Here is a 26,823-nt window from a genome sequence, read left to right on the forward strand (position 1 = left end):
TAATTGAGCATCAATTGAGAGCAACAATGTGCTTCCAATTTTTCTGCTGCCTTTGTTCTGGGAATACTTTATTTTTCATATTCTTCAAAGGGAATTGAAAAATTCTACATAAACAAATTATAAAGTAACCAAACCAACCAGATCCAAGAACAATCAAAACATTACAATGTTTGATTTGGAAAATCTGGTTTAAAAAAAAAAAAAAGCAAAACCTAGGTACTGTGTGCTAAATATCTAATAAATAATTGGTGTACAAATAATTTTCACTTAGGATTGCTAGAAAATTTCACAAACAATTACAAAGAAAAGGCAAGTAACGCACGGAATTAAACTTTTGAAGTAAAATTAACAGTAAAATTTACTTCAACATTAACATTTTGAAGTAAAAACCTGAAATTGCATTTTCTTAAAACATAAAATGTACTTCAATAATCTGTGTTTCATTTCCAACTTCAAAAAAATTTTTTTTTTCCAGTGTATGAGGGAATAAGGGTGTACTCTGAACCGTGCCCAAGCAAACAGCTACTATTTTGTGTGCGCTACTGTCATCTTTACAACCGCAAACATATTCTATTACTACTACACTACACCTTACAGGTTCTCACCTTACGTGTCTGACAATAAAAGAATGCGTTACGCGTTACTGTATTCGAAGTTACTAATGTCAATAAAATTATGTTACTTTAGTTACAAATGCAGTGTTAAGAAAAAATATGAAGTAAAATGCATTTTAAAATCATGCACGTCAGTATGCCCTTTAATAAATCACTGGAGAATGCAAACTAAAATGCAGACGAGTTGTACAACATTTAGATGAAATGGTAATGAAAAAGGTTGCCTATCATATTTCTAAATGTTGCACTAGATTTCACATATTTTAGTCTGGCATTATAGTTTGGGAAAAGTTCAACTAGTAAATATGTAAGTTTATGTCACAATAACACTAATATATAGCCTAAATAAAAATAAATGTCTCATCAGAATGAGATCCTTGACTGGATTAAGCCATGCATTGCATTACATTCTTCTTCTTCTGAGGTAAATACAAGGCTTTTTCCTCACAGCACAAGGAAAACATTACTCTATACATTACGCTACATAACTCAAGTAGCCTAGATGAACTTGATTAATCTTCACGCTTTGTTTACAGAGGTGATGCATTCGTTTATATGTCCGCGCATCTCATGTTGATGATTATCACATAGCGCAATACGCGCAGGCGTGACCACATTATACATGAGCTCAGATGGGAAAGACTGTACTTCGCGGTGGTTACATATGGATTATTTTATCAGAGAATATCTACTTTCTTTAGATATATTTCTAGTGTCTGTGTGTCGTTCAGTTTTTGTTCATTTAGTCACACATTTCAGAAAGATATTCGCGGAGACTGAGACTGCTGAAAGCTCACCCTATTTATTTTCTTTATTTTACAAAATCACAAAGTTTTGTAGATATTGCGTGTGCATACAAATAAAATACCTTTTACAGTTTCAAATGATGTATTACTCTTATCTGTATGATCACATGACAAAACATTTGAAGTTCTTTTCACTGTTATCATGAAAAACTGCAAGTGATCGTTCAAGTTGGCATTTTGATCATTGTAATTTTTTAGTCAATATTAAATTACTGAAAGAACTATGAGTTTCACTTTGTAGTGTATTTTGTAGGTTTGATAACTTGAAAAGTAATGTAAACTTGAAAGTAAACTAATTAGTAACTGATTACTTTTTAAATGCAGTAATCAGTAATGTAATCAAATTACAATTTTAAAGTAGTAATTAGTCATTTGTAGTGGATTACTTTTTTTTTTTGAGTAATTTACCCAACATTATACATGACGAAAGCGTAAACCGTGCCTAGTTTGAGTACACCCTAAGCTACTCATCCCATGAAGCATTGTGAATTTTGTAATCATATATATATATATATATTATATATATATATATATATATATATATATATATATATATATATATATATATATATATATATATATATATATATATATATATATATATATATATATATATATATATTATATATACACACAACTATACAATTTAATATATATATTAAAAAAAAGATATTGAAATGTTTTTGAAATATGTCTCTTTTGCTCACCATGGCTGCATTTATTTGATTAAAAATACAGTAATATTGTAAAATATTATTACAGTTTAAAGTAAATGTTTTCTATTGTAATACATTTTAAAATGTAATTTACTTTTTTGTGAGTCAAAGCTGAATTTTCAGCATCATTACTCCAGTCTTCAGTGTCACATGTTCCTTCAGAAATCATTCTAATATGCTGATTTGCTGCTCAAGAAACATTTATAATTATTATCAATGTTGAAAACAGTTGTGCTGCTGAATATTTTTGTGGAAATCGTGATTCAGTATCATATTTTTCAGGATTCTTTGATGAATAGAAAGTTCAAAAGAACAGCATTTATTTGAAGTAGAAATCTTTTGTGATATTATGAATGTCTTTCCTGTCACTTTTAATCAATTTAATGCATCCTTGATGAATAAAAGCATTAATTTATTTTCAAAGGGAGACTTGACTATGTCATTAATAATGTTTTATCTCTTCACGATTTTTTTTATTTTCTTTATTTAACCAGGCAAGTTAATCAAGAACAAGTTTTTATTTTCAATAACAGCCTGGCAGGAGAATTAATATCTCCAGAGAAACATACAAACATGTATTACAATACATAAAATCTCAGTTAAAACATTTACAGGTCGAGGTTAGAGCACTTACTAGTAATTTTTTAAATGCACATACTGGAATATTTGTTTCTAATTTCAATAACTTTTGTAGCACATTCCAATCATTTGGGGCAGCAAATTCCAAAGCGGAACGACCATAAGTAGTTTTCTTTCTAGGGATAGCCAAGGAAATATAATTAGATGATCTAATTGTGTATGTATTAAAATGAGGTGTCAGCAACCGTTGAAGATATTCTGGTAATAAGCCCAACAGAACTTTATAAATAAGAATATACCAGTGAATTTCCAGTCTTGTATGCAATGATGTCCAATTCAAAAGGGAGTATAATTCGCAACGATACGTTCTGTAAGGTGCATTAGTAATTCAATCTAATTGCTGCATGATACAACACATCTAATTGCTCCAGAACACCTTTACGTGCATTTCTATATATCACATCACCATAATCAAACAAGGGCAAAACAGTAGTTTCAAAAAGATATTTCTTGCCTGATGTGGTAAACACAGGTCTATTTCGAAAACAAAAAACTAAGTCTAGATTTAACTTTCTTCTGGAGATTAGTTATGTGGATAGTTAAAGTCAAGGAGCTATCAAGCCAGATTCCGAGATATTTATATGAGGATACTACCTCAATATTTGCCCCACCCGAAGTTATAATGTCTTTATTATTTTGTTGGGTTTTTTCCAAACCACATTACTTTTGTTTTTGTGCTATTTAAAACTAGATTCAGGTCGTTAAAAGCCTCTTGAATAGTATTAAAACTATCCTGTGCCTGTTTTAAAACTTCATCATATGACGATCCCACAGCATAAAGAATAGTATCATCCGCATATAGGTGAATATAGGTTTTCTGACTACAGATAACCTGAGAAATATTATTAATGTAAATTGAAAACAGTGTTGATGCTAACACAGAGCCCTGAGGGACCCCTTTATTAATAGTTAATGGTTCGGATAATTGTTGGTCAATCTTTACATATTTAATTTGGATTTTAACATTTGGTGGAAATAAGCTGAAATCATGCTTATCCATACACTGTATCTGATTCTCTATGGAGAAAATGAATGTGATTTTTACTTTAAATTCCGCTGTTGCACTCTATATGAATAGCTTAAGATCATTAGTCACCGAAAACATTTTCATCTTGTAAACGTGTGTTTTTAAAGCTAAGCTTAAAACTCATTTATTTACACTGGATTTTAATATCTAGCAATGTTGTGACATTTTTGTGTATTTTATGTAATTATTTGTTGTTGGCTTATATTTTTGTTTTTATTGATCTTTTTTATTGGAAAGCACTTTGGTTCACCTTGAGTGTTGTAAAGGGCTGTATAAATAAATGTTGATTGATGATTGAAATAAAGCTTGCATACAGATATCAGTAACTCACAGCTGCTAGCTTGTCGAAACGGGCGAACAATTCGTTCAGCAGCTTCACCAGCTCCTGTGCGCTACAGGACGAGGACAGCTGTGTGAAGCCCACAATGTCTGCAAACAGAATACTGCAACACAAACACAGTCAACTTCAAACACTCAGCAACTGACCACATCAAGCTTTGCCCTCATTTACTGAAACACTGCTGGTAATCGTAACACACTGACCTGACGTTCTCGTGCCGATACATGTACATGGTGTTGAACTGCTGCATCTCTTTCTGACTGGCTTCTTTCTTCATGTCCTGAAGCATCTCGTCTGCGATGTGCTTGGGTAAGATGGACAGCAGGAGACGCTCCTGTATGCAGAAGAACAAATGCTGATTACACACCCATATACTATCTGCATATGCAGAATTTATGGATATATTCACACAATTCTGCACATAAACCACCTCTTGCATGTTTGCTTACTAAAAACTCATTTTTTAACAGTTTTGGTTACTAATACCAAAACACAATACTCTTAAATGAACACAAATTTTAAACCAATTTTACAGTGTTTAAGAAAATGTATTGCGTTTAATTTCATCTTTTTAATCGTGTTTAATTCCAAGAAATTAAGAATCCAAGAAATTAAAACAACAACAACAAAATAGGGCACAACATATCTGGCCCAAACAGGATTTGTAAAAATGATTTTTATACACGCGGTCAGAATTGTTGGTACCCTTGATCAAAGAAGGCTGTGAAAATTAATTTGCATTGTTAATCCTTTTGATCTTTTATTAAAAAAAATAATTCACAAAAATCTAAGCTTTCATTGGATAATAAGAATTTAAAATGGGAGGAAATATCATTATGAAATAAATGTTTTTTCTACAATACATGTTGGACACAATTACTGGTACCGCTAGAAAGGTGTTCTCTAACCTTATCAGGCATTATAGGAGAAAACTCCTATACTGTACTATTTTGGCAAATGGAGGTTTCAAAAAGTATTGAATAAAAGGATACCGTTAATTCTGTCCAATGTGTATTAGAGAAAAACATTTATTTCTGAAGACTGGAGTAATGATGCTGAAAATTCAGCTTTGATCACAGCAATAAATTATATTTTAACAAATATATTCAATTGTAATTATATTTCACATTTTTACTGTTTTTACTGTATTTTTGATCAAATAAATGCAGCCTTGGTGAGAATATGAGAAATCTTAACAAACTTTGATTTCTATCTATGCTAATAGTTTAGTCATACTTTTGGTATGACCTCTCAGCTAACAGACACTGACTATCATTTACTCGCTCAAAGAAAAGGAAAAGCAAATTAACCTCTTGGGGGAAAAAAACGCACAAATATATGCAAATTTATTGGTCAAATATGTTCCTTGACGCATTGACGGCACTAATCATTAACTGATGCTCCAGATGGCGACCTGTTAACACAGCAGGCCCTTTCAGGCCCAAACACATTTCACACGTGAACACATCAAGCGGCTCTGCTTTGACCGGTGCGCCATCGACGTGATGCCATTCTGACACGACAAGCACACACACACACGCACACACACACTCTCTCCGACACATTCTAGCACTCCCACCCACACACACACACTCACGCGTGAACACCAGGTCAGTGTATTCACCCGAGAGTCTGACAATAAAAGAAGATAAAGGTTGAGAAGGATCAAGAGGAGGGAGTCGCTAGTGTGATTACAGCTGACATCGTCTCAGGAGGTTGGTTGCCATGGTAACCTGCCGTAGCCGGATGCTCCTTGATTGGCTGGCAGACCCCGTCTCCCAGCAGCCCCTGCTCCTCCATTAGTATTCAGGGAGTTTCTCCTCATATGCTTCTTATCGGCCTGTTTTGCTCTCTCTCTCTCTCTCTCGCTCTCACACACACACACCTATTCCTCTTCTCAACTTGCAGCTAATAGGAGCTGTTCGCTCTGTGTCGCACTGACTGCTAAATCTCTACACACAGACACAAATCAACTCCAGAAGCATGTTCTGTCCTCACAAAAACTGAAAATGCTGTATCACACATTCTCAGTTAATCAAATCATGTCAGATGTTTGATTGACAGTTTTGTAGGGTGGGATTTTAGACCAATCAGATGTCACGGTGGGCGGGGCTACAAGGTACAATGTCACAGACAATTATCCCAGATGTTTGATTGACAGTTTTGTAGGGTGGGATTTTAGGCCAATCATATTTCACGGTGGGCGAGGCTACAAGGTATGACATCACAGACAAACAAACCAAGCAATTGTCAAAAGCTGAAATTAGTTATTACATTTACATATAACATTATGAAGGTTCTGTGTCACGTGAAAACTGAGAGATTTGCAGAATAGCAGTAAATGTGACCATATTTTGTTCTAAGAAGTTTCACCACCATAAACTATTTTCACATGAAGAAGAAAGATTTCCTTAAGCTGATTTCACATCGGGTTCAAGTTTGTCACAATGCGCCGCGTTGATCAACAGAAAGCTGCTTGATTAGAAGATGCTTCATACATCCCTGCACAACTGACAAACAACCTGCACAATTCACAATGCACTGACTGCATCTTAAGACCAGGAATATCCCTGCATGATTAATCAAAATTGCAATATGGCTTAGAGCGAGTGAAGCGCAGCACTGTGTTCAGTTACACACGAGCAGCTCATGACTGCAGCATCTCACAGTAAATGCTGCGTGCCTTTGGAAACAAAAGCTGTGCACTTTCCCAAACATGTAATGAGAAGTGATTATTAACAAAAGAGAAGCTTTAAGCTCTTCCTGTGGTTTTCTGTCAAAATAAATGTTGCAAGTTGTAAATAAAACAAAGATTTTTGCATGCAAGTTTTACTCGCAAATACTATTTCAGTCTTTGTTTAATTCAATGTGTTACTTGTTATTTTCTAGCAGTTCTGACGTTTCTCATGTATGTGTACATACGTGTGTATTATTCAAAGGTGAAGTGTGATTTGTGAAGTGTGTATGTGATTTCTGCACCACATCAAACGGAACTGCATAAATAATGACTAGCTATGTTGGAAATTTAACACTACCTTACTGTATTCTGAACATTGTACACAGTGAATGTTTCAGTATGTACTGTATGATGCCTTCTATTTTAAGAAACAGCATGTGAAATAGTGCACATTATGCAATGTTTCAAACACTAGTATGCAGCACTGTTGTCCCACAACCTCACTACACTGCATGTTTAATTCACAGAGTTCACTAGTTATCATCAAGGTGTTGGTGACGCACAGAAAAGGTTTACGAATTCCACTTTTCTATTGTTTTTCTATGTAAGCCTGCCCTGTGACATTTGTGACCGCTGCTCTTGAGACTTTTGCATGACACTGACTAAAAATGCTACGCTCAAGTTAAAAGTTCTGCATTTAAAAAAACGTGTCTCGAGACCTTGCATCTGTAGTGGAAGGAACTGATTGGCCAGCATAAAATTTCACTCGCTCATGTTGGTTATTTGGTTGTCTCTCTCACCTGCTGCTGACTTTGCTCCTCCATGTTGAGCTTCACCTCCAGCGACTGCCGGGCCTCCAAAAAGGCCTTGCGGTGTTTGCGGTCGGCCATGTAATATGACATGACGCCCACTGTGATGGCACAGAAGTAGATCACAATGTTGGCCAGCAACTGCAAAACACAACAGCACCATCATGACATGACAAACAAGCCTTCCTGACCTAGCATCTGTTTCTTTTAGACTACTATATTTATTTGTTACACGGTTAATCATCATGAAAATATGGTAATAATGGAATAACTAAGTAAATTATAAAATACTTTCATATTTTTAAATCAACACAAAAAAGGCAGTACAATAAATACTACCATTATGTATAAATACTATATTTATTAGTAGATATAATTTAGAAAACATAATTAATCATGAAAATGTCAATAATTGAATAAATAAATAGATTAAAAAAAATACTGTAATACTTTTAAATCAATACGAAAAGGCAGTACAGTAAAACTACCATTATGTAAAATGCTATATTTAATTGTATATATAATTTAGAAAACATGATAAATCATTATAAAAATACAATAATAACTGAATAACTAAATAAATAAAAATACTGTAATGTTTTTGTCAATACAAAAAAGGCATTACAACAAATACTACCATTATGTAAAAATGCTATATTTATTTGCATATGTAATTTAGAAAACATGATTAATCATCATGAAAAATGGTAATAAATGAATAACTGATTACATTTGAAAAAATCTGTATTTTTTTTTAAATCGCCACAAAAGGCAGTACAACAAATACCGCCATTATGTATAAATACTATATTTATCAGTTGATATAATTTAGAATACAAGTTTAATCATCATTTAAAATACTGTAATAATTGCAAAACTAAGTAAATAAAACATTACTGTAATATGTTTTTAAATTAGCACAAAAAGGCATTACTAAAATACTGCCATCACATATAAATACTATTTTATATGTGTATATACATATATATAATTTTGAAAACATGACTAGTCATCATGAAATACTGTAATTATTTCATGTAATACTGTAAAAATACTGTAACTAGTTACTGAATAACTTATTTTTATTTATTTATTTTTAAATCAGCACAAAAAAAGCAGCGTCACAGTGCAATGAATAAAGGAATGAATGAATAAATCGTGAAGGTTTTGATTTTGGGGTGAAACAGCCTGAACTTGTTCTTCACAGGTTTCATGAGATTCACCGCTACGAAGCAATGATCTCCAGGTTCTTTCTCTGTAATGTATTTGAATAAACTGCTTTCTGTGTTATGCCTCTCGGGGCTGCAGTTTGTACCAAAAACAGTCTTGCTGAGTAAGAAGAGCGAGGGCACCTCGGCTGGACACCCACCTGCCGGCCCTTCTGGCCCCGTCACCATCTTATGACTGCAGCGACACAAACGCCACTGAAGCAAATATCAGCTTACTATTTATGATGTATTAGATGAATCTGATGAAATCATGTCCAGTCATATTTCATCCCCAAAACAAAATATATTATATTATATCAAGACGACCAGATTTTGTGCATTGTAACATTATTTTCATGACAAATACAAATATATAAATTAAACTATTGGGTTAAAAGTGTTTAATTGTCTTGAAAATAACTCGACATCAACTTTGGTTCAGAGGTTTAGAGTGATTCTGAGTATTTGTAAAGAAACCCTTCATGCGAGCCTAAATCCATGGAATCATATAATGGTCTGTGTCTGTTGACATCTTTTACACCAGAAACGTCTACGCTTTTCTTAAAATGCAGTACAGAACTATTTTGTTGTCAAGTGGAGACCAGAGGCAACTCTAACATACAACATTTTCCACTCGCACCGCCATCATCTGAAAACTTCTTTCTCTTCCTTAGAAAAACAACTGCGATCGATTGTATACATCAATGTGATCTGGATGTTTGATGCTACGAGTATTTTCACCAGCTAAAAAATGGTTTTAAGTTATAACTGACTTAAAACCATTTTTAGCTATCATTTTGGCCACCACTGTACTCCAAAAAGGAGTTTTCACAGTCATAGAAGAACAATTTTGGGTTCCCCAAAGCAAACAGTTCTTTAAACAACCAGCTTTTTAGTGTGAAGAACATTTTAATAATCTAAAGAAACTTTTTGTGGAATAGAAAGGTTCCATGGATGTTAAAGGCTCTTCATTGGAGCATCAATGCCAAAACAGAACCTTTATTTAGATTGTAGCATGAGAGATCAGATGCAATTGTATCCATAAAATCATTTTATTACTAAATCTGCAGTTCAATCTGGATCAAGTTAACATTTAAACTTTCTGATAACAATTTGTACAATATAGTTTTATACATTATTATGCATTAAAAAATATTTGATCAAATCTGTTACCTTATTGACACTTTACAATAAGGTTTCATTTTTTAACATTATTTAACTGCATTAGTTAACATGAACTAACAATGAAAACACTTCTAAAACATTTATTAATCTTAGTTCATGTCATTTCAACATTTACTAATTATCAAAATTTGTATCTGTTAATATTATTTAATACACATGAGCTAACATGAACTAACAATGAACAGTTGTATTTCTATTAACCAACATCAACAAAGATTAATAAATATAACAACAAATGTATTTGCTCATTGTTAGTTAATGCTAGTTAATGCATAAACTAATGGGAGCTTATTATACAGTGTTACCTTAATATCAATATTTTAATAGTACCAACATTGGCAGGTAGATTTATATTTTTTGTTAGTTATTATATTTATACATACATATATATAGATAGATAGATAGATATTTATGCGTGTGTGTAAAATTGTCCCAAGTCTACGAGGCTTGAAGGCTTTTTAAGATGGATTCCCGTCAAAATGACTAAGACAAGTACAAATTCAATGATGCGTATCTTAAACATTTAAGATTTAAATGACTGAGATATATATTAAAGAGAGTCAAATATTCATGCAGCCTTTAAACTACAAAGCATGTGCTTGTTTGATGCCAAAAATTGTTGTCATTGAATCTTTCACGTTCTCAGGTTGAATCGAACTTTGATCAGAAACCTCAGGAGGAACTGTGAGAAGATATGAACACATCATTCACACCATTAAAAAATAAAGCTTTAAAAAGTTTTTTTTTTTCCTCTGTGACGCTAGAGGAATTATTTTTGGTTCCTCAAAGCACCTTTCAGTGGTTGGTTCTTAGAAGAACCATGTTTGAAAAACATTTAAAGAATCTAAAGAAACTTTTTCCAATATAGTTCTAAAAATAAAGGCTCTTTATTGGCATCAATGGTTCCACAACCATCCATGGAACCTTTTCATTCAACAAAAGGTTCTTTACAGTGGAAAAAGGTTCTTTAGATTATTAAAATGTTCTTCACAGTAAGAAAAAATGGTTATTTTAAGAACTGCTCACTTAAGGGTTCTTTGGGGAACCAAAACTGGTTCTTCTATGGCATCGCTGTGAAACCCCCCCTTTGGAACCTTTATTTTTAAGAGTGTGATCACTGAAAGGTTCTTTGGGGAACCAAAAATGGTTCTTTTGGGCCTTTTGTGGACTGGAAAGGTTCCATAGAGATTTTAAAAGTTCTTCACGGAACCGTAGATGTCAATAAAGAACCTTATGAACGTTTGCATCTCTCAAGACCCATCTTCACTCCTCCAAACTGCTGAAATCATTTTTCTCACCTGTCTTCCCAGAGCCGCCCCCTGAATGTCCTCCTGCTGCTGCTGGGCAATCGTGACGCCCAGGACGAGCGTGTGCACGCCGCAGGACACGGCCGTGATCAGCACTATAGGGGTCAGCCGCAGCGGCAGCGTCAAAAAGAAGGAAAAGCTAAAAAACGCCTGCCAGCCCACCGTGTCGCTGGGCTGATGGAAGCGGGCGAAGTTCAGTCCTAGGTAACAGAAGATCTGGGCCGCTATGAGCACCCACAAGGCGTAGGGCACCAGGCGGCGCGTCACGCGGTCCGGGAGCAGACCGAACCGGCACAGCAGGTACAGCAGGATGTCCGCCGCAAGCCCCACCGACGCCACGGCCACAGACGCCAGCTTATCGCTGTTGTACAGCACAGTGCACATCACGATGACGTAGCAGTCGAAGAGGGCCGCGAACACCACCAGCACCAGCAAGGTCTCGTGCCTCTGCCGGCGGAAGTAGGTCTGGTAGAGGTTCTCCAGAGAGTCCGGCGCGAAAGTCAGACGCATGAACCGAGGCAGACACAGGCAGCAACCGGAGCTGCGCACCGTCACCTCGTGGGTGCGTCCCACCGCCTGCCCCGGGTCCGAGGGCAGGGTGACCGAACAGTCCGCCGAATACTCCGCAGAATACTCGGGCTCCGAAAAGGCCCGGTTCCGAGGCATTCTGGGGTGCTGAATTGTACAAGATGCTATAAAAACTAAGGGTGTATTCACACCTGTCTTGTTTGGTTCGATTGAATCGAACTCGAGTCTTACTATAGGGAGATGAGAGGGTCTGTATTACTTACTATTGGAGAAAGCGTAACGGCCAACTTGTATCATGTGGGTCTTAGTTGAGCGACACTCAATCGCCGTTTACGGATACCATAGGAATGAATGAGAAGTGCAGTAAGCTGAATCCCACCTGTCGCAAAAAGTCAGTGGCTTCTCTTATAAAACTGCATTTTTTTCAGGGTGAACTCCAAAAATAGTTAAATCCAAAAGTATTGTTTAGTGTAAAACATGTTGAAGATTAGCAGATAGGCTGTGGATTCATTAAATGATAAGCCGTTTCCTCTAAAAAGCTGTTTATTCAGCGTAGTGAAGCCTCTTCTCCATTGACATCCATTAAAAAAATGGCCTCTGGTCTCCTTTCCCACGTACTGCCTTAGCATTAGCCGTTATGCTTTTTTTGGCTAAAGGTTGCAAGCTTGCCTTCTAGTGGCTTTGCTCAAGTTCGTTTCCCCCCTTGGTGCAGATCTTTTGGGCAGGTGTGAATACAGCAATCACACTCAGGTGAGGACCAAACATCCGTACAGAGACCCAGCTGGAGAGGTGGTCTCGGTCCGCTTCCAAACAAACTCTGGTGAATGGATGAACCAATGAATGGATGACCTTAGCACACCTGTGGTTTTGTTTACAATTTCTGGTTCACTTGCAAAGAGGGCAGTGTGAAAGCGAACTGCATCAAATTGAAAAAAATCAACATTGTATTTGGTCCGGACCAAAGCAAGTGAACTAGCAGACTTCCCTGGTGTGAATACACCCTAACACTCCATGTGGGTTTTAATGCATCGCATGCTGGAAAAACATTGCCTGGAAACGTGTTCGCCAATGTCCAAACTTGAGATCAGATCCGAAGCGGCCACCTGATTGTCATGCCTGGCATGTTTAGACACCGAATCAGATCTTGCATGCATGTTTGTGGCATCGGCCCCTGCCAGTGCCTAGAGCACTTGGGATGTGCTTCTCGAACAAATGCCCCAAGCTACACGCCTTTGTTTTTCTGAGATCTGCAAAGACAAGTCTCAGCAAGTTGACATGAAGGCGACAAAAAGAGCTGTTGTTTACACATCCGTCAGCCTCTCCGTTTCCAATCCAGGATCCAGTCTCGGTGTCCACCAGCGCTCACTGTGGGTTTCCATGGTGAATCCTCGCATGGATGAAGAACATCAGGACTCAGGAAGGAAGCGAGGCGACCATTGAACGAGATGTTTCGCCCCAGATCAGCATCACACCCCGTGACAAGCAAAATAAAACCCGAACAGCAGCTTAAATCGAGAAAACTGACGCGATCGTGATCGGAGAGCGTATCTTGGCCTGATACAGTCTGTTAAAATGCATCCTGTGCATTAACGGTGCGTACAGGATTCACGCAGGAAATACATGTTGCGCTCCGGTGCTGTGTGAAATATGGAAATGCATCTTACAATACAGCGCTGCTGCCTTCTGTTGTGCTCATAAATGGTACATATCCTCACATTCTCGCTATTGAAATTACCACAAGACGTGCAAATGAAGATTTTCGCAGAGGTTCAGTGATGAAAACGTGGATCTCTCTTCAGACTGTCCGTATCTCATGGAAATGCAGCTGCGTTTATCCGTAACGTGTCCATAGCACGCTCCGATCTGTGGTTCCTTCGAGGATGTAAAGTGTGCCAAAGATCAATCTCAAAATCACCCGTGAAACATATGAAAATCCACCGTATGCTCGATTCGAAGGCTTTTTCCACCAAAAGTCATTAATAATCACGCGACTTCCCGTTTCACAGATGAAAGAAGCTGATACTGGCGCAGCTTCGGTTCCGCTGTCCTGATAAACCAGACCTGACAAACGTGACTTTTCAGGCAGTCTGTGTGTATATACGAAAAGATCCCGGAGAGATCACTTTCTAAATGCAAGCGAACGTGATGTCCGATTCGCGGAGGAATTGCTGTTTTGAGTCGGTTCTTACTGATGATTCGTACGAACCGATTCTTAAAGCTCTCGTGAATCATTCGGTTTGAATGGAGAAAGTTATGTTTGAGTGAAGCTGACGTATAGATTACATGTAATTCGTAATCGAAAGCATATCGATGTTATTTTCCCTTCATCAATTCGATTGTAACAGAGACGTTGCTGTCATGTTGAAAGCTCTCTGTAATGCTATCACAAACTTAGCCATAAAGGCAAACTATTTGTTTCTGCAAAAAAATACAAATAAAATAAACAAATACAGGACGTTAAATGCCGCGCGCGACTTTTTAGAACGCTTTTCAGCGTTGACTCGTTTGAATCGACTCTCTAAATCGACCATTCCGAGCGAACCGATTCACTTAAATGAATCAGACTTCTCAACGCTACAAACGAAAATTACCAATCGTACTACGGCGACGGCTCGCTACATGAATATTAATTTGATTGTGCCGACGTATCTTTGGAAGCGTCCAATCACGCGACCTGTTTAATATTCATGAGCGTGACCTTCTTTATAGTAGGATCGGTAACTCTCGTCGATGTCACCCCCTCATTTTCACACCCCCTTCCGTGGGCACGGATTGTGGAGCAAGGACACAGGCCAGCCTGTGTCAACAGCTAAAAATATGCAGCCCATCTTATTATAGGGAGTTTTTATGGATATATAATGCAACACTATGCGAATAATATTGGGCTTTTTCAATGTATTCTCAACAAAACTGTCAACACTCTCAGTGTAAACAAAGCGTATTACGATTGCGAATTTACTTGCAAAAGAATTCAAATGTAAAGCATAAATGCACGTTTTAGGTTCTAGAACAAGGAATGAGAAAGTCACACAATTAAGTCTGTAAATGTATATCTCTCCCTCCCACACACACACACACACACACACACAAACAAAGGGAAGTTGTAAGTTACATTTATGGCTGTTTGGAAAGCTGTGGACCAATATCCAGCTCTATTCATGTTTAAAAAGGGTTGGTTTAATTTTTATCATAACATTACCTACATAAAATGACATGTTTTCGCTACTGTTAAAACTGACACGGCTGTCTGACTCCGCTGACATCACCTCAGGGTCATATTGATTATTCCACTGAAACCCTGTATTGAACAAGTAATCAATAGTCAGACAGCTGACCTTTATCAAGCATAGATAGAACACATCAACATCACATCATGCCTGACAAACACATCACATCAACTCACACTACTCAACCATGAATGTGACATCACATTATCACCGAGCAAACCTCGTCTGTTATGAAAGCGCTTCATAGGCCTAACGTACTGACTGAACACAGTTTACCGTAATTAATATACATTCCCAGGCTCTTGTTGCTAAGTACACAAAGAGAACCTGAGGGAGACCAGGAGCATGGTAATTATTAAATTCGCTCTGCCTCAGAGGCTCACAGGGGAACAATTATCTAGTGCTTCATTATACATGTGGAAGTTAGGGACTTTAAAGCTTCAGGGAAGAGTGAAGAAACTGACCTTTTAGCACCTCGTTTAGTCATTTTCTCTTCTGCTCCTTCTGCCTTTGTCCAATTCTATGTTAAAATTCACGACATAAGCTGTTTTATTGAAATACTGCAGTATGAAACTGCACAAAGCATCCTCGGAGGGCGAACAGGGGGTTAATATATTAGTCTGTATCATTGTGCTTTTGGGTTGTTGTGAATAATGTTTCTTAAATGTTGATGTCACGCCACGATTTCACAGAAAACACAGGTTTGTTTTTCTCTCTGACTCCCTCTGAAAAGGAAAATGACAATAAAACTCACTTTGACGAATATGTGCTTGTGCTTTGCATGTACTTAAGGAGGTGATTTCTACTTTAAAATATATAAATAAGAAATAAAATTGAATAGCTTTTTAAGATGTAAAACAATGTAATAGCAAAATATTGCAAAAGAAACAACCGTCTCTATACGGTCGTTCTTTAAAGGTAAGTAAATGCTGTAGTAAACAAGAGTAAACTCATTAAAAGTATAGTGCAAAATGCATGTCTCCTGGTTAGATGTTTATTGTGTACTGTCCGTATAACACCATCTTGTGCTACAAACATGCATTTCATGCATATAATTTGAATATAGACATTTTCCTGGCAGCTGCCTTTCTGCTTTGCAGCTTAATAACAGCTTTGGCAATTTAGAGTCTCAGGTTGCCACCTAGAGTACACTAGTATTCTAAAGTAATATTAATTAATTAATTAATTAATTAATGAAATTCAATTTTATACTACTCATATAATTTCAGTCACACATAAGTTATTTAATTTGTTTACTTTTTAAATGTGATATTGTATTTGAATTGTATTTATTATCTACTAAAAGTATTAAATTAAATTTAAAATAATTTATTTAATTTTGTTTAAACTGTTAAGTACTATGTATTTGTTTATTTAACCATTTCAAAATTGCACCACCTTTTTGAAAATGGCTAGAGTTGCCACCGACTGTAGAATAGTAAATAATTTAACTATTAGCTGAATATTTATCGGTCATATTTTGAATCAATATTTAAATATAAAAAAATATTTCTTAAAATATTTGGAATTTATTTTGTTATTTGCATTATGTAGTAACTAATATTACTACATAATGCAAATAGCAAAATAAAATTCCAAATATTTTAAGAAATATATTTTTTTATATAAATATTGATTCAAAATATGAATTTAGACCGATAAATAAATAAATAATAACTATCACATAAATATAATATAAAGTTATAAATAGCTCCATTTAATTTCGTTCGATTTTTATAACTTTATATTATATTTATGTTATAGTTAGTACTTATTTAAGCACGTAATGTAATTGATTACATTTTGTTTAATTGTTAAAATTGTATTAATTATGAATTTCCGTATTTAAGCATTTCAAAACTGCACCACACCTTGAGCGCTTGTTTAAACCTGGGTAGGTCTGTTTATTTTACATTTAATAACCTCGCTTAATGCACAATCACTTCAGTTTGCTCCGTTCAAACCTCCAGTTGCGTTATTACTACGTTTATTACGGTTTTTGCGTCTGACGCCATGCACGCAGGCGCGTAGGATGTGACGCTCTGCTGACGTGTATCTAGGGAAACAGAGGAAGTAGATGGTGGTTCTTTGACAAATGTTGTGAGAGATCCAGTGCGAAAAGACAGTGGCATGTCCACTAAACACTGGACTAACAGCAGTAAGAGACCGGAGCGCGTCCACAGACACAGACACAGGTGCAGTGACTCACACACCTCGAGCCTGAGAGAGAGAGAGAGAGAGAGAGAGATAGCGAACAAAGACGGCATACACAGACATTAACGGAACCGAATGTATCGGTGCGGTGATGCTTATATCCCGTTGTCTGAAGGAGTCCCTCTAGAGTAGGATGTAACGTTACCGTGTTTTGATGTGTCTGGAAAACTGACAGTGATGAAGCTGCAGTGGTCATGTTGTTGAATAACAGCATACAGTGATGCTTGAACTCTTAGATGTGTTTATAAGTCTCCGTGATTAATATGTGCTGTAATTGAAGTCTGTCTGTCAGAAAGAAGATCTCAGACATAGCTTCGAGGTAAAGGCCTGGGGCCGGTTGCATAAACTGTTTACACTAGTCTTAAAAATGTTGTCACCTATTCTTTTCTTCTTCAAGACTAGTCATACATTTTTTTAATTCAGTTATGAAAAGGTAGATTGTTCTTATATGTATTGGAAAAGTAAGACTGATTACCCCTTGGCAACTGCTAGTTGGTCAAACTAGTTCTTAAGACACAGTCTTAACATGGTGGCCAGGTGTACGCAGCTGACAGGGCTTAGATCAAGCCAGGATTAAGCCATAGTTCAATTAGAACATTTAAGTGGCTTTTATAAGAACATTATTGTTGTGCATCTTGAGACAAATCGTTGACACTTAGGCCTACATATTTTAAGATATGTCAGTGCAAGTTTCTTTCAGTTATATTGCTGTTTAATCAAACATGAACGTTTTCTCACCTTCAGAACATCCCAGATGTAGATGAGTTTGTTTCTTCATCAGATTTGGAGAAATGTGTCTCTGCATCAGTGTCTCAGCAATGGATGCTCTGCAGTGAATGGGTGCCGTCAGAATGAGAGTCCAAACAGCTGATAAAAATAACACAATAATCCACACCACTCCAGTCCATCAGTTAACATCTGGAGAAGCCAAAAACGGTGTGTTTATAAGAAACAAATCCCTCATTTTCAAGACATTTTAACTTTAAAACATTATTGAACTGTCTTGGCTTGTAAACAGTGCTTGATCTGTGCACATGTCTCACTTAATTCAGACGAGACAACTTTTTCACCGGAGAACGCAATATTATGGATAGACTTGTATTTTATCCGGGAGCAAAGGTTTGAAGTTCAAAATGCATTATGTATGATGGATTTGTTTATTGCAAACATGCAGCTTGTGGATTATTGTGGTGTTTTTATCAGCTGTTTGGACTCTCATTCTGACGGCACCCATTCACTGCAGAGCATCCATTGCTGAGACACTGATGAAACAACATACTTATTCTGACCTGTACTTATTAAAAAATATAAAAGAGTCATTATTTTTTTTTCTCAGAATTTTTTTTTTATTAAACGGGACACATTCTAATGTACGGAAATAAAATGTAAAGCTGCATTAAACTTTTATGTTTTGATTTCGCCCCAAATGCATTCATACCGAAAATTTGTACACTGTGCACATTATATATATTACTACAGAAATACCAAAAGTTGTATGGACAATGAAATTGAGTTGTGTACTGTTTTTTGTAATTGTCTGTAACAATCAGTAATTTGCTTTCAGACCAGAGTCCAGAGATCACAGAGCAGCATGGGTAAACGAAGAGCGCCTGAGCTGTACAGAGCCCCCTTCCCTCTCTATACTGTGAAAATCGACCCCCAGACCGGCCTGATCATCACAGCTGGAGGAGGCGGCGCGTCCAAGACCGGCATCAAGAATGGAATGGTACTGTCTCTAACAAATATCAGCTGCCATTCAGAAATGACTTACATGGCCATCCACATGTGTAAAGCAGCTTGATTATATACTCGTAATGATCAGTCAATGTAATTTATGTTCTTTACATAGAATATATAAGGTATTATTATAAGGGTACAACAACTGAACTATATATAGTCATATACATATAGATCAGTGTGTACAACACTTTTCATAATTCGAATCCTCTGAATTATGAAAAACCTTCAAATAATATTATTAATTTGGCTTCAAATAATCAAATAAATTAATTCAGTCATTAATGATTATCTGTAGTTTTATAGAACAATTGTATTTGTTAAGAATTTTATTAGATTACTTAATTCTAACTTAACAATTAAAATGGAATCCAGAAAACATTTGTGTTATTGCTGAAGAGTGTTGAACCTTCTTCTCCTGCGTCATATTCTTCATGTGATCTGATTTAGCTGCGCCGTCTACTGTACAGACATGAATTTACATTTCCTTCAGCCTGAGACGTATTCATTTCACTTTTGGTGTGAAAGAGCTTTTACATTTGTAAACTTTTTTTTTTTTTTATATTAAAAACAAACAAGCAAGCCCTGCCCAGATATAAAAAGTAACTCAATGCATTACTTTCCATAAAAAGTAACTAAGTAATGTAATTAGTATTTTTTTTTAGGGAGTAAAGCAATATGCATTACTTTTAAAAGTAACTTTCCCCAACACTGGTGAGGGGGTGTTTAGTGTTACCTTTTCGTTGCAGCATTTCCTGAGTCTGGATCTGGTCGGCGGTGTGCACAGCTCCACCTTGCTGCACACTCATGAAACGGACACACGAGCCACCATGTGCATGTCTCTGGGTGGGGATGTGATCGCCGCGGGACAGGACGCCGACTGCAGCCTGATGAGGTTCAGTCACCGTGCGGCCAAACAGGCGAAGAAACCTGCAGCCAAAGATGGTCAGTAGAGGCTAAATGAAAACATTGATGAATTAATGGTCATGCATACCCATCTTTTCCTGTGACACGTCTGAATAGGGGCTGGAGATAAAGGTGCAGCCAGGAAGAGAGGCGGGAAAGGCCAGAACGGAGATGGAGGAGGAGACATGGCCCAGATGAAGGAGGATTCTCCTCAGATCGTGGTGGAGGATGTTGGAGCGGTGCAGGCCGACCTCAGCCCGCAGGACCCCTGCGTGAAGTGTGTGCGCTTCAGCGCCGACCTCACGCTTCTGCTGAGCGGCGGGGCCGACGGTTTCGTCAGAGTGTGGGAGGTGAGCGTCTCCCATGAGTCTGTGTAGTTTTTATCAGCACTGTCCTTGTCTCAACTCGTTTCGTCTCTCCAGATCCCCTCTTTGAAAGAGAAGTTCAGCTTCAAAGCTCACAAGGATGAGCTGGAAGATATAGACATCAGTCCTGATAACAAGGTGTGTTCTGTGAAGATTTGTTGTAGTTATTAAGAACTGAGAAAAAGTAATTAAGAACTGCTTCTCTGTTGTGCATTTTACACTGGTTCATCCAAGTAGTGTTGTGTTCTCTTTCTTGATGTAGCACATTGTAACAGTTGGCCGTGATTTCGAGTGCAGCGTGTGGAGCGGCGATCAGCTGGCCGTGGGTTTGTGTTGGCATGAAAACATGCCTCAGATCACAGAGAAGATGTACCGCTACAAGTCATGCAGGCAAGTTGTGCACTTCCTGACAGCTGCCACTTTTCATAAATAGGCTAAAAGATAGGGTACAAGTCCATTTGTTTCTGGTGTCAATTTTTTTCAGAGGCTCAGGGAAAGGATGTGTTGTTTGCCAACCTTTGGACTTTAAAGGATTATTGTTGTCTTTAAATTTATTTTACATTCTTATTATGTTATTGTATATTTACACTACTACTCAAAAGTTTGGGGTCGGTAAGATTTTTTAATGTTTATTTAATCAAAATACAATAAATGATTCACAACAGTAATATTGTGAAATATTATTACAATTTAAAATAAATGTTTTCTTTGTGAATACATAGTAAAATGTAATTTATTCCTGTGATGTAAAGCTGAATTTTCCAGTCTTCTGTGTCCTTCAGAAATCATTCTAACATGCTGATTTGCTGCTCAAAAAACATTTCTTAATATTATCAATGTTGAAAACAGTTGTGCTGCTTCGTATTATTATTATTTTTAAGCATTCTTTGATGAATAGAAAGTACAAAAGAACAGCATTTATTTGAAATGCTAGTATTTTGATTTCAGTCCATCTATTAACGCCTCGTGAGAGAAATGCTGTGTGTTTTTAAGTAGCAAATTTGTCATTACTGCATTGTAACTTCAAACTGTCGCTTCTGGCTAAAAACAAGTCCATAATAACGCTTTCTCCAGTGAAAGAGTCATCTTGTCTGAATCAGGAGAGAAATATGCACAGATCAAGCACTGTTTACAAGCCAAAACAGCTAATAATAGTTTTCAATGTTTGAGGACAGCAGGAGTTGGACTTTTCACTGGAGGAAGTGTTATGGATTTTGGACTTGATGGAAGCGAAAGTTTAAAGTTAAAATGTCTTAGCGGTGGATTTGTTTCTTACAAACAGAGCTTTTGTCTTCTCCAGATGTTAACTGATGGACTGGAGTGGTGTGGATTATTGTGATGTTTTTATCAGCTGTTTAAACTCTCATTCTGACGGCACCCATTCACTGCAGAGGATTATTATCTAAAAAATCTAATAGTTAAAAACGTGACTCGCATCACTATAGCTGTACAAAAATAATGAGGCACCAAAGTCTACTCTGTTCGTGGAAGGAGCCAGCTGGTAACAGACCAGGAGCTCTCAGATTCGCTAATGTTTTGTCATTATTTTCTTGCTCAAAACCAGGTTTGCAAAGGTAGAGGACCAAAAAGATGCTTTAAGACTCTATACAGTCCAAATCCCCCACAAACGGGACCGCAGACCCCCTCCGTGCTACATCACCAAATGGGACGGACGGTCTTTCCTGCCGCTGCTCACGAAGCCTTGTGGGAATGAAGTTATATCTTGTCTTGCAGTGAGGTAGAGGGACTATGTCTGCATCTCTCATGCATTATTCATTGTTATGGTGAATTATCATGTGTTTGATGGTTGTGTGTTTTTCCTCAGTGACTCCGGAACATTTCTTGGTCTTGGAACGGTGACGGGATCTGTGGCCATCTATATAGCTTTTTGCCTGCAGGTACAATCAGCATAATCACTATTCAGTTACTTACAGTTAAAACCTATTCAGCTGCTATTGTAGGCTTAGCATTTCAAGGCTGAAAAATATTAAGATGCTTTCTTTTGTGCCAAATTCTAAGACAGCATTGATTGATCAAAAATACAATAAATACAGTAACATTGTGAAATATTGTTACAATTAAAAAAAAAATGTTTTCTATGTGAATATATTGTGAAATGTAATTTATTTCTGTGATCAAAGCTGTATTTTCAGCATCATTACTCCAGTCTTCAGTGTCACATGATCTTCAGAAATCATTCTAATATGCTGATTTGCTAATCAAGAAACATTAACAGTGTTGAGCTGCTTCATATTTTTGTGGAAACCATGATACATTTTATTTTTCACGATTCTTTGATGAATAGAAAGTTCAAAAGAACATCATTTATATATAGAAATCTTTTGTCCCACTATATGTCTTCACTGGATCTTTTAATCAATTTAATGCATCTTTGCTAAATAAAAGTATTAATTTCTTTCAAACAAACAAAATAATCTTTATGAACCTCAAACTTTTGAACAGCTAAAATAAAATAAAAAACAGATAAATAAATTTTTTTTTCTTATTCTATTAATAAATTAACTGTTTTACTCAATATTTATATGTAATTATAACCCAAGTATTTGTACTTGTCGCGCGTGAATGTTGTACACAGTTGTTGCCAATTTAAATAATTTCAGATCAGTCCACCAATGAGATTCCACATCTGTTAGGATGCTGATTTAAAAGGTAGCTGCATATGTAGTCAGTAAGAAAAGGCAGCTCACTAGGTCTTGAAACCTACTGACCGTCTCTTCCGATCGACCCTCCAGAAATTGTACTACATCCAGGAATCTCACGGCATTGTCGTCACAGACCTGACGTTCCTACCTGATGCTCCTAAAAGTAAAGCCGTGCAGGGCAATAATGAAGTGGTCTTGTTGAGCGTAGCCGTCGACAGCCGCTGTCAGATGCATGCTGTGTCCAACCGGAGTAAGTATGATGTGACCAGATAATTGTATTCAGACATGTCCAACTTCAGACTACATGAAATGAACCCTAATGTGGATAAAATTCACATCTGTATTTTCACTAATCACTGGGATCAGATCATATATACAAGATGCCAAATAGGACATTTCAAACTCACACACAAGTTATTAATATCAACTAAAACATCACGTAACCAACAAACCACATATACTTTCAGTGTTCTCCCGTAAAGCAATATATCTCAACTACCTGATTGTTTATTTTGTAAAATGTTACTATATAATGCTCAGCTCTATATATGAAGTTGGATATATGTACATGTGTGTCTCACTTTATCCTCATAAATAAAGTAAACTCGCATAAACCAATATATACCATATAGCAAATCTTATCACTTGTATATTTGCAAAATATAAACTTTATTATCGTCCAGCTCTAATCTGCTAATTGTGACTGCAAGGCATAAAGATAGTAAGGTATTATAAACATTAACGTAATGTTTTTCTGTAAAGCTGCTCTGAAACAATGTGTATTGTGAACTTTTAAACTTACTTTTTTTTTTTACACCCCTCCCAGAAATAATTTATTCTGATTTGTCAATCAAGCCCTTGATGTTTTATATGACATTAAATTGTGTGTTTGATTGTTGTTCTGGTGCTAATTACAGTGGTGTGAAAAAGTTTGCCCCCTGTTGTCCTTTTTTATTAAATTTTTTTTTGCATATTTGACACACTTAAGATTCAGATCAGACTCATTTTAATATTACACAAAGATAATGCAAGTAAATACAAAATGCAGTTTTTAAATGATGATTTCATTTATTAAGGGAATAAAGCTGTCCAATCCTGCTTGCCCCTACGTGAAAAAGTAATTGCCCCCGAAATCTAATAACTGGTTGTGCCACCCTTTGCAGCAACAACTGCAATCAAGTGTTTGTGATAACTGGCAATGAGTCTTTCACGTCGCTGTGGAGGAATTTTGGCCCACTCTTCTTTGCAGAATTGTTTTAATTCAGCCACATTGGAGGGTTTTCCAGCATGAATGGAGCAGTTGTTGCTGCAAAGGACAAGCACAACCAGTTATTGGTTACAGTTATTTTTCACGTAGGGCCAGGTAGGATTAAACAGCTTTTTTCCCTTAATAAATGAAATCATCATTTAAAAACTGCATTTTGTCTTTACTTGCATTATCTTTGTGTAATATTAAAATTAGTTTGATCTGAATCTTAAGTGTGACAAATATGCAAAAAATAAAAAAACAGGAAAGGGGCAAAAACCTTTTCTCGGCACTGTACATGTCTTTTTTTTTTCATTGTAACTTAGAACAGCTTGTTGTTTTTGTGCATTGTAAACTGTCAATGCTGATGCGTCAATAATGCTGTTATATTTCTATTTCAGGGTCCTTCCCGCTGTGGCTGGTGCTGTTCTTCTGTGGTCTGATGGTGGTTGGAGTGATTCTGCTCCTGCAGTCTCTCTTCCCAGGATTCATTTAGTGCATAGCGTATCCATTCTCACCATCACCCAAGCATAACATTTTATATACTTAAAAAAATGACTTGAAAACAAACCTGGATCGATGAAATTGAAATTGTTTGAATCAATTGGAAATAATAATGGAAATGGAAATGGGAATGACGGTGTTTAGCATGTTTTTAACTGAAGTATCATCTCTGGAGTGTGAATTTGAGCTCTGAATTCTTATGAATCAGATCAGATGAAGAATTTGGGCATGACCTGAAGATCCTGAACCCCTCTTTCTCCTCATCAGTGAGGGAAATGTTTCAGGATGATTGAAAAGCTGGTTGGAAACAGGACTGGATTTCCTCGAATGGACATCGACTGCTCCACCAGCAGCATGAAATGCCTTTTATTGGAGAAATATATATGCAGGGAATTTCAACAGTGAATTATTTTAAATATTTAAAACCATGTAAAAATATAAATATACATCTGAACAACATATGCTGTTGCCACGTTATTTATGTTATGATCATCAATATCCCAATGAACACTTCATTCATTGAGTTTTCTCCAAACTAACAGTCCTCATATGTAAGGCGCATCCTATTTTACTTGCATAATCCAAGATATTTCAGAGTAAAATCTGATATTTAGGGAGAAAGCAGTAAGATGGGATTGAATTTAATCCATTGGAAATTGATTGGATTGTGAAACATGGGTGTTATGTCACGCTTAGTGGATTTGTGACGTCATGCAAAACGGAAAGTACTTTCAGAAACAGTGCAAAAGATTACAGAGCCAAACATTTATCTTTCTGGAAGAACATGCAATAATGAATGACCCAAGAAGTGACTGGTGTTTTCATGCACTCCACTAGGAGACGCCGTTGCATTGCATTTATTTTACCAGCTGTTCTCAGATCCAGATTAGATGTTGAGCAGTGAGCCAACATCATAGCTGATTATTGCACAAAAATACACACACACACACACACACACACACACACAACAGACTGGATATAATGCATAGAAAAAAAAAAAACATTGTCATATATAAATCATGACTTTATGACTTTTATTAACACATTTTAGTAGACTTTAAAAAAGTGCACTTTATAATGTAAAAGTTTTGTTGTGCTTTATAGAAGTACACTTGTTTTGATGTGTTGAGTAACAGTAAAGCACATGTGAAGTACTTTTATATTGTACTAAATTGGAAGTTCGTAATTACATACAGTAAGTGTGTAATTAATTAACAATTCTAATATTTTTAAATACATGACACACAAGTTTCAATAGAAATGACATTAAAGTATATTTTAGTTTATCATAAATGCTTGTCAGTACATTCAGCAGTAACATGTTAATTATGTTTCAAAGTAAATGGGAATAATTTTGAAATCACACATGAAAATGTATTAAAGCCCTACTTAAATGGGTCAATAAACACTCTGAAGTTCAGCTAATTACATTTACGGGAATATCAATTTAAACTATAATACATTTAAACTAAATTCCAGATAACATTCAGATGAGTGTCTGAAAACATTACTTTCAGTTCACACTTAAATATATTATGTCCCTATATAAAATGAAGTTGTGGGGAAGTCATGGCCTAATGGTTAGGGAGTCAGTAACCCGAAAGTCGCGGGTTCGAGTCTCCGGTCCGGCAGGGTTTGTTGTGGAGGGGAGTGAATGTCCAGCGCTCTCTTCACCCTCAATACCACGGCTGAAGTGAGACCCTTGAGCAAGGCACCGAACCCGCAGCATAAATGGCTGCCCATTTATGTGTTCACGGTGTGTGTGTGTGTGTGTGTGTGTGTGTGTGTGTGTGTGTGTGCACGTAGGATGGGATAAATGCAGAGCACTAATTCTGAGTACGGGTCACCATACTTGGCCACATGTCACTTTCAAGTGTACGTTTTCACAAGTTTTGGAAAGGCTTAGCTTTAGGAACTTAGAACAACAATTTCGAAACTTCTCATTTCTGGAGTGGTTTAGGTGTAATAGTATAGGGTTTTGCAAGTATGACGTGTTCCTGGATCTGCATCCGTGTTTGTCCAGAACAACATTCCAACAATTTGAACCTTTAATTTGCTGCTGATTTATGGCTAGTTGATTTGTTGAGATATACTATTGGGGATTT

General features: G+C 36.5%; 2 protein-coding genes across 3 annotated transcripts in view; one reads left to right on the forward strand and one right to left on the reverse strand.

Moving 5' to 3' along the window:
• The window catches only part of adcy3a (adenylate cyclase 3a), a 34,065-nt gene extending 20,061 nt beyond the window's left edge, over positions 1-14,004 (reverse strand). For both annotated transcript variants that reach the window (XM_058747414.1, XM_058747413.1), the window contains exons 1-4: positions 11,320-14,004; positions 7,620-7,769; positions 4,346-4,476; positions 4,134-4,245 (exon numbers count right to left, since the gene is read on the reverse strand). In XM_058747414.1, the coding sequence (XP_058603397.1) occupies positions 4,134-4,245; positions 4,346-4,476; positions 7,620-7,769; positions 11,320-11,994 (1,068 nt within the window). In that variant the 5' untranslated portion in view covers positions 11,995-14,004. The remainder of the gene's footprint in view (positions 1-4,133; positions 4,246-4,345; positions 4,477-7,619; positions 7,770-11,319) is intronic.
• Positions 14,005-17,119: 3,115 nt separating this feature from the next.
• On the forward strand, positions 17,120-25,177 carry preb (prolactin regulatory element binding). The gene is made up of 10 exons (XM_058746846.1): positions 17,120-17,278; positions 18,862-19,023; positions 19,784-19,979; positions 20,058-20,290; positions 20,363-20,443; positions 20,568-20,695; positions 21,870-22,043; positions 22,131-22,203; positions 23,059-23,218; positions 24,616-25,177. Exons 2-10 carry the CDS (start codon positions 18,889-18,891, stop codon positions 24,708-24,710), a joined length of 1,275 nt encoding a protein of 424 aa, XP_058602829.1. The 5' UTR covers positions 17,120-17,278; positions 18,862-18,888; the 3' UTR covers positions 24,711-25,177.
• Positions 25,178-26,823: the final 1,646 nt, after the last annotated feature.

This window comes from Onychostoma macrolepis, chromosome 16 (assembly GCF_012432095.1).
Source record: "Onychostoma macrolepis isolate SWU-2019 chromosome 16, ASM1243209v1, whole genome shotgun sequence".
Lineage (NCBI taxonomy): Eukaryota > Metazoa > Chordata > Actinopteri > Cypriniformes > Cyprinidae > Onychostoma > Onychostoma macrolepis.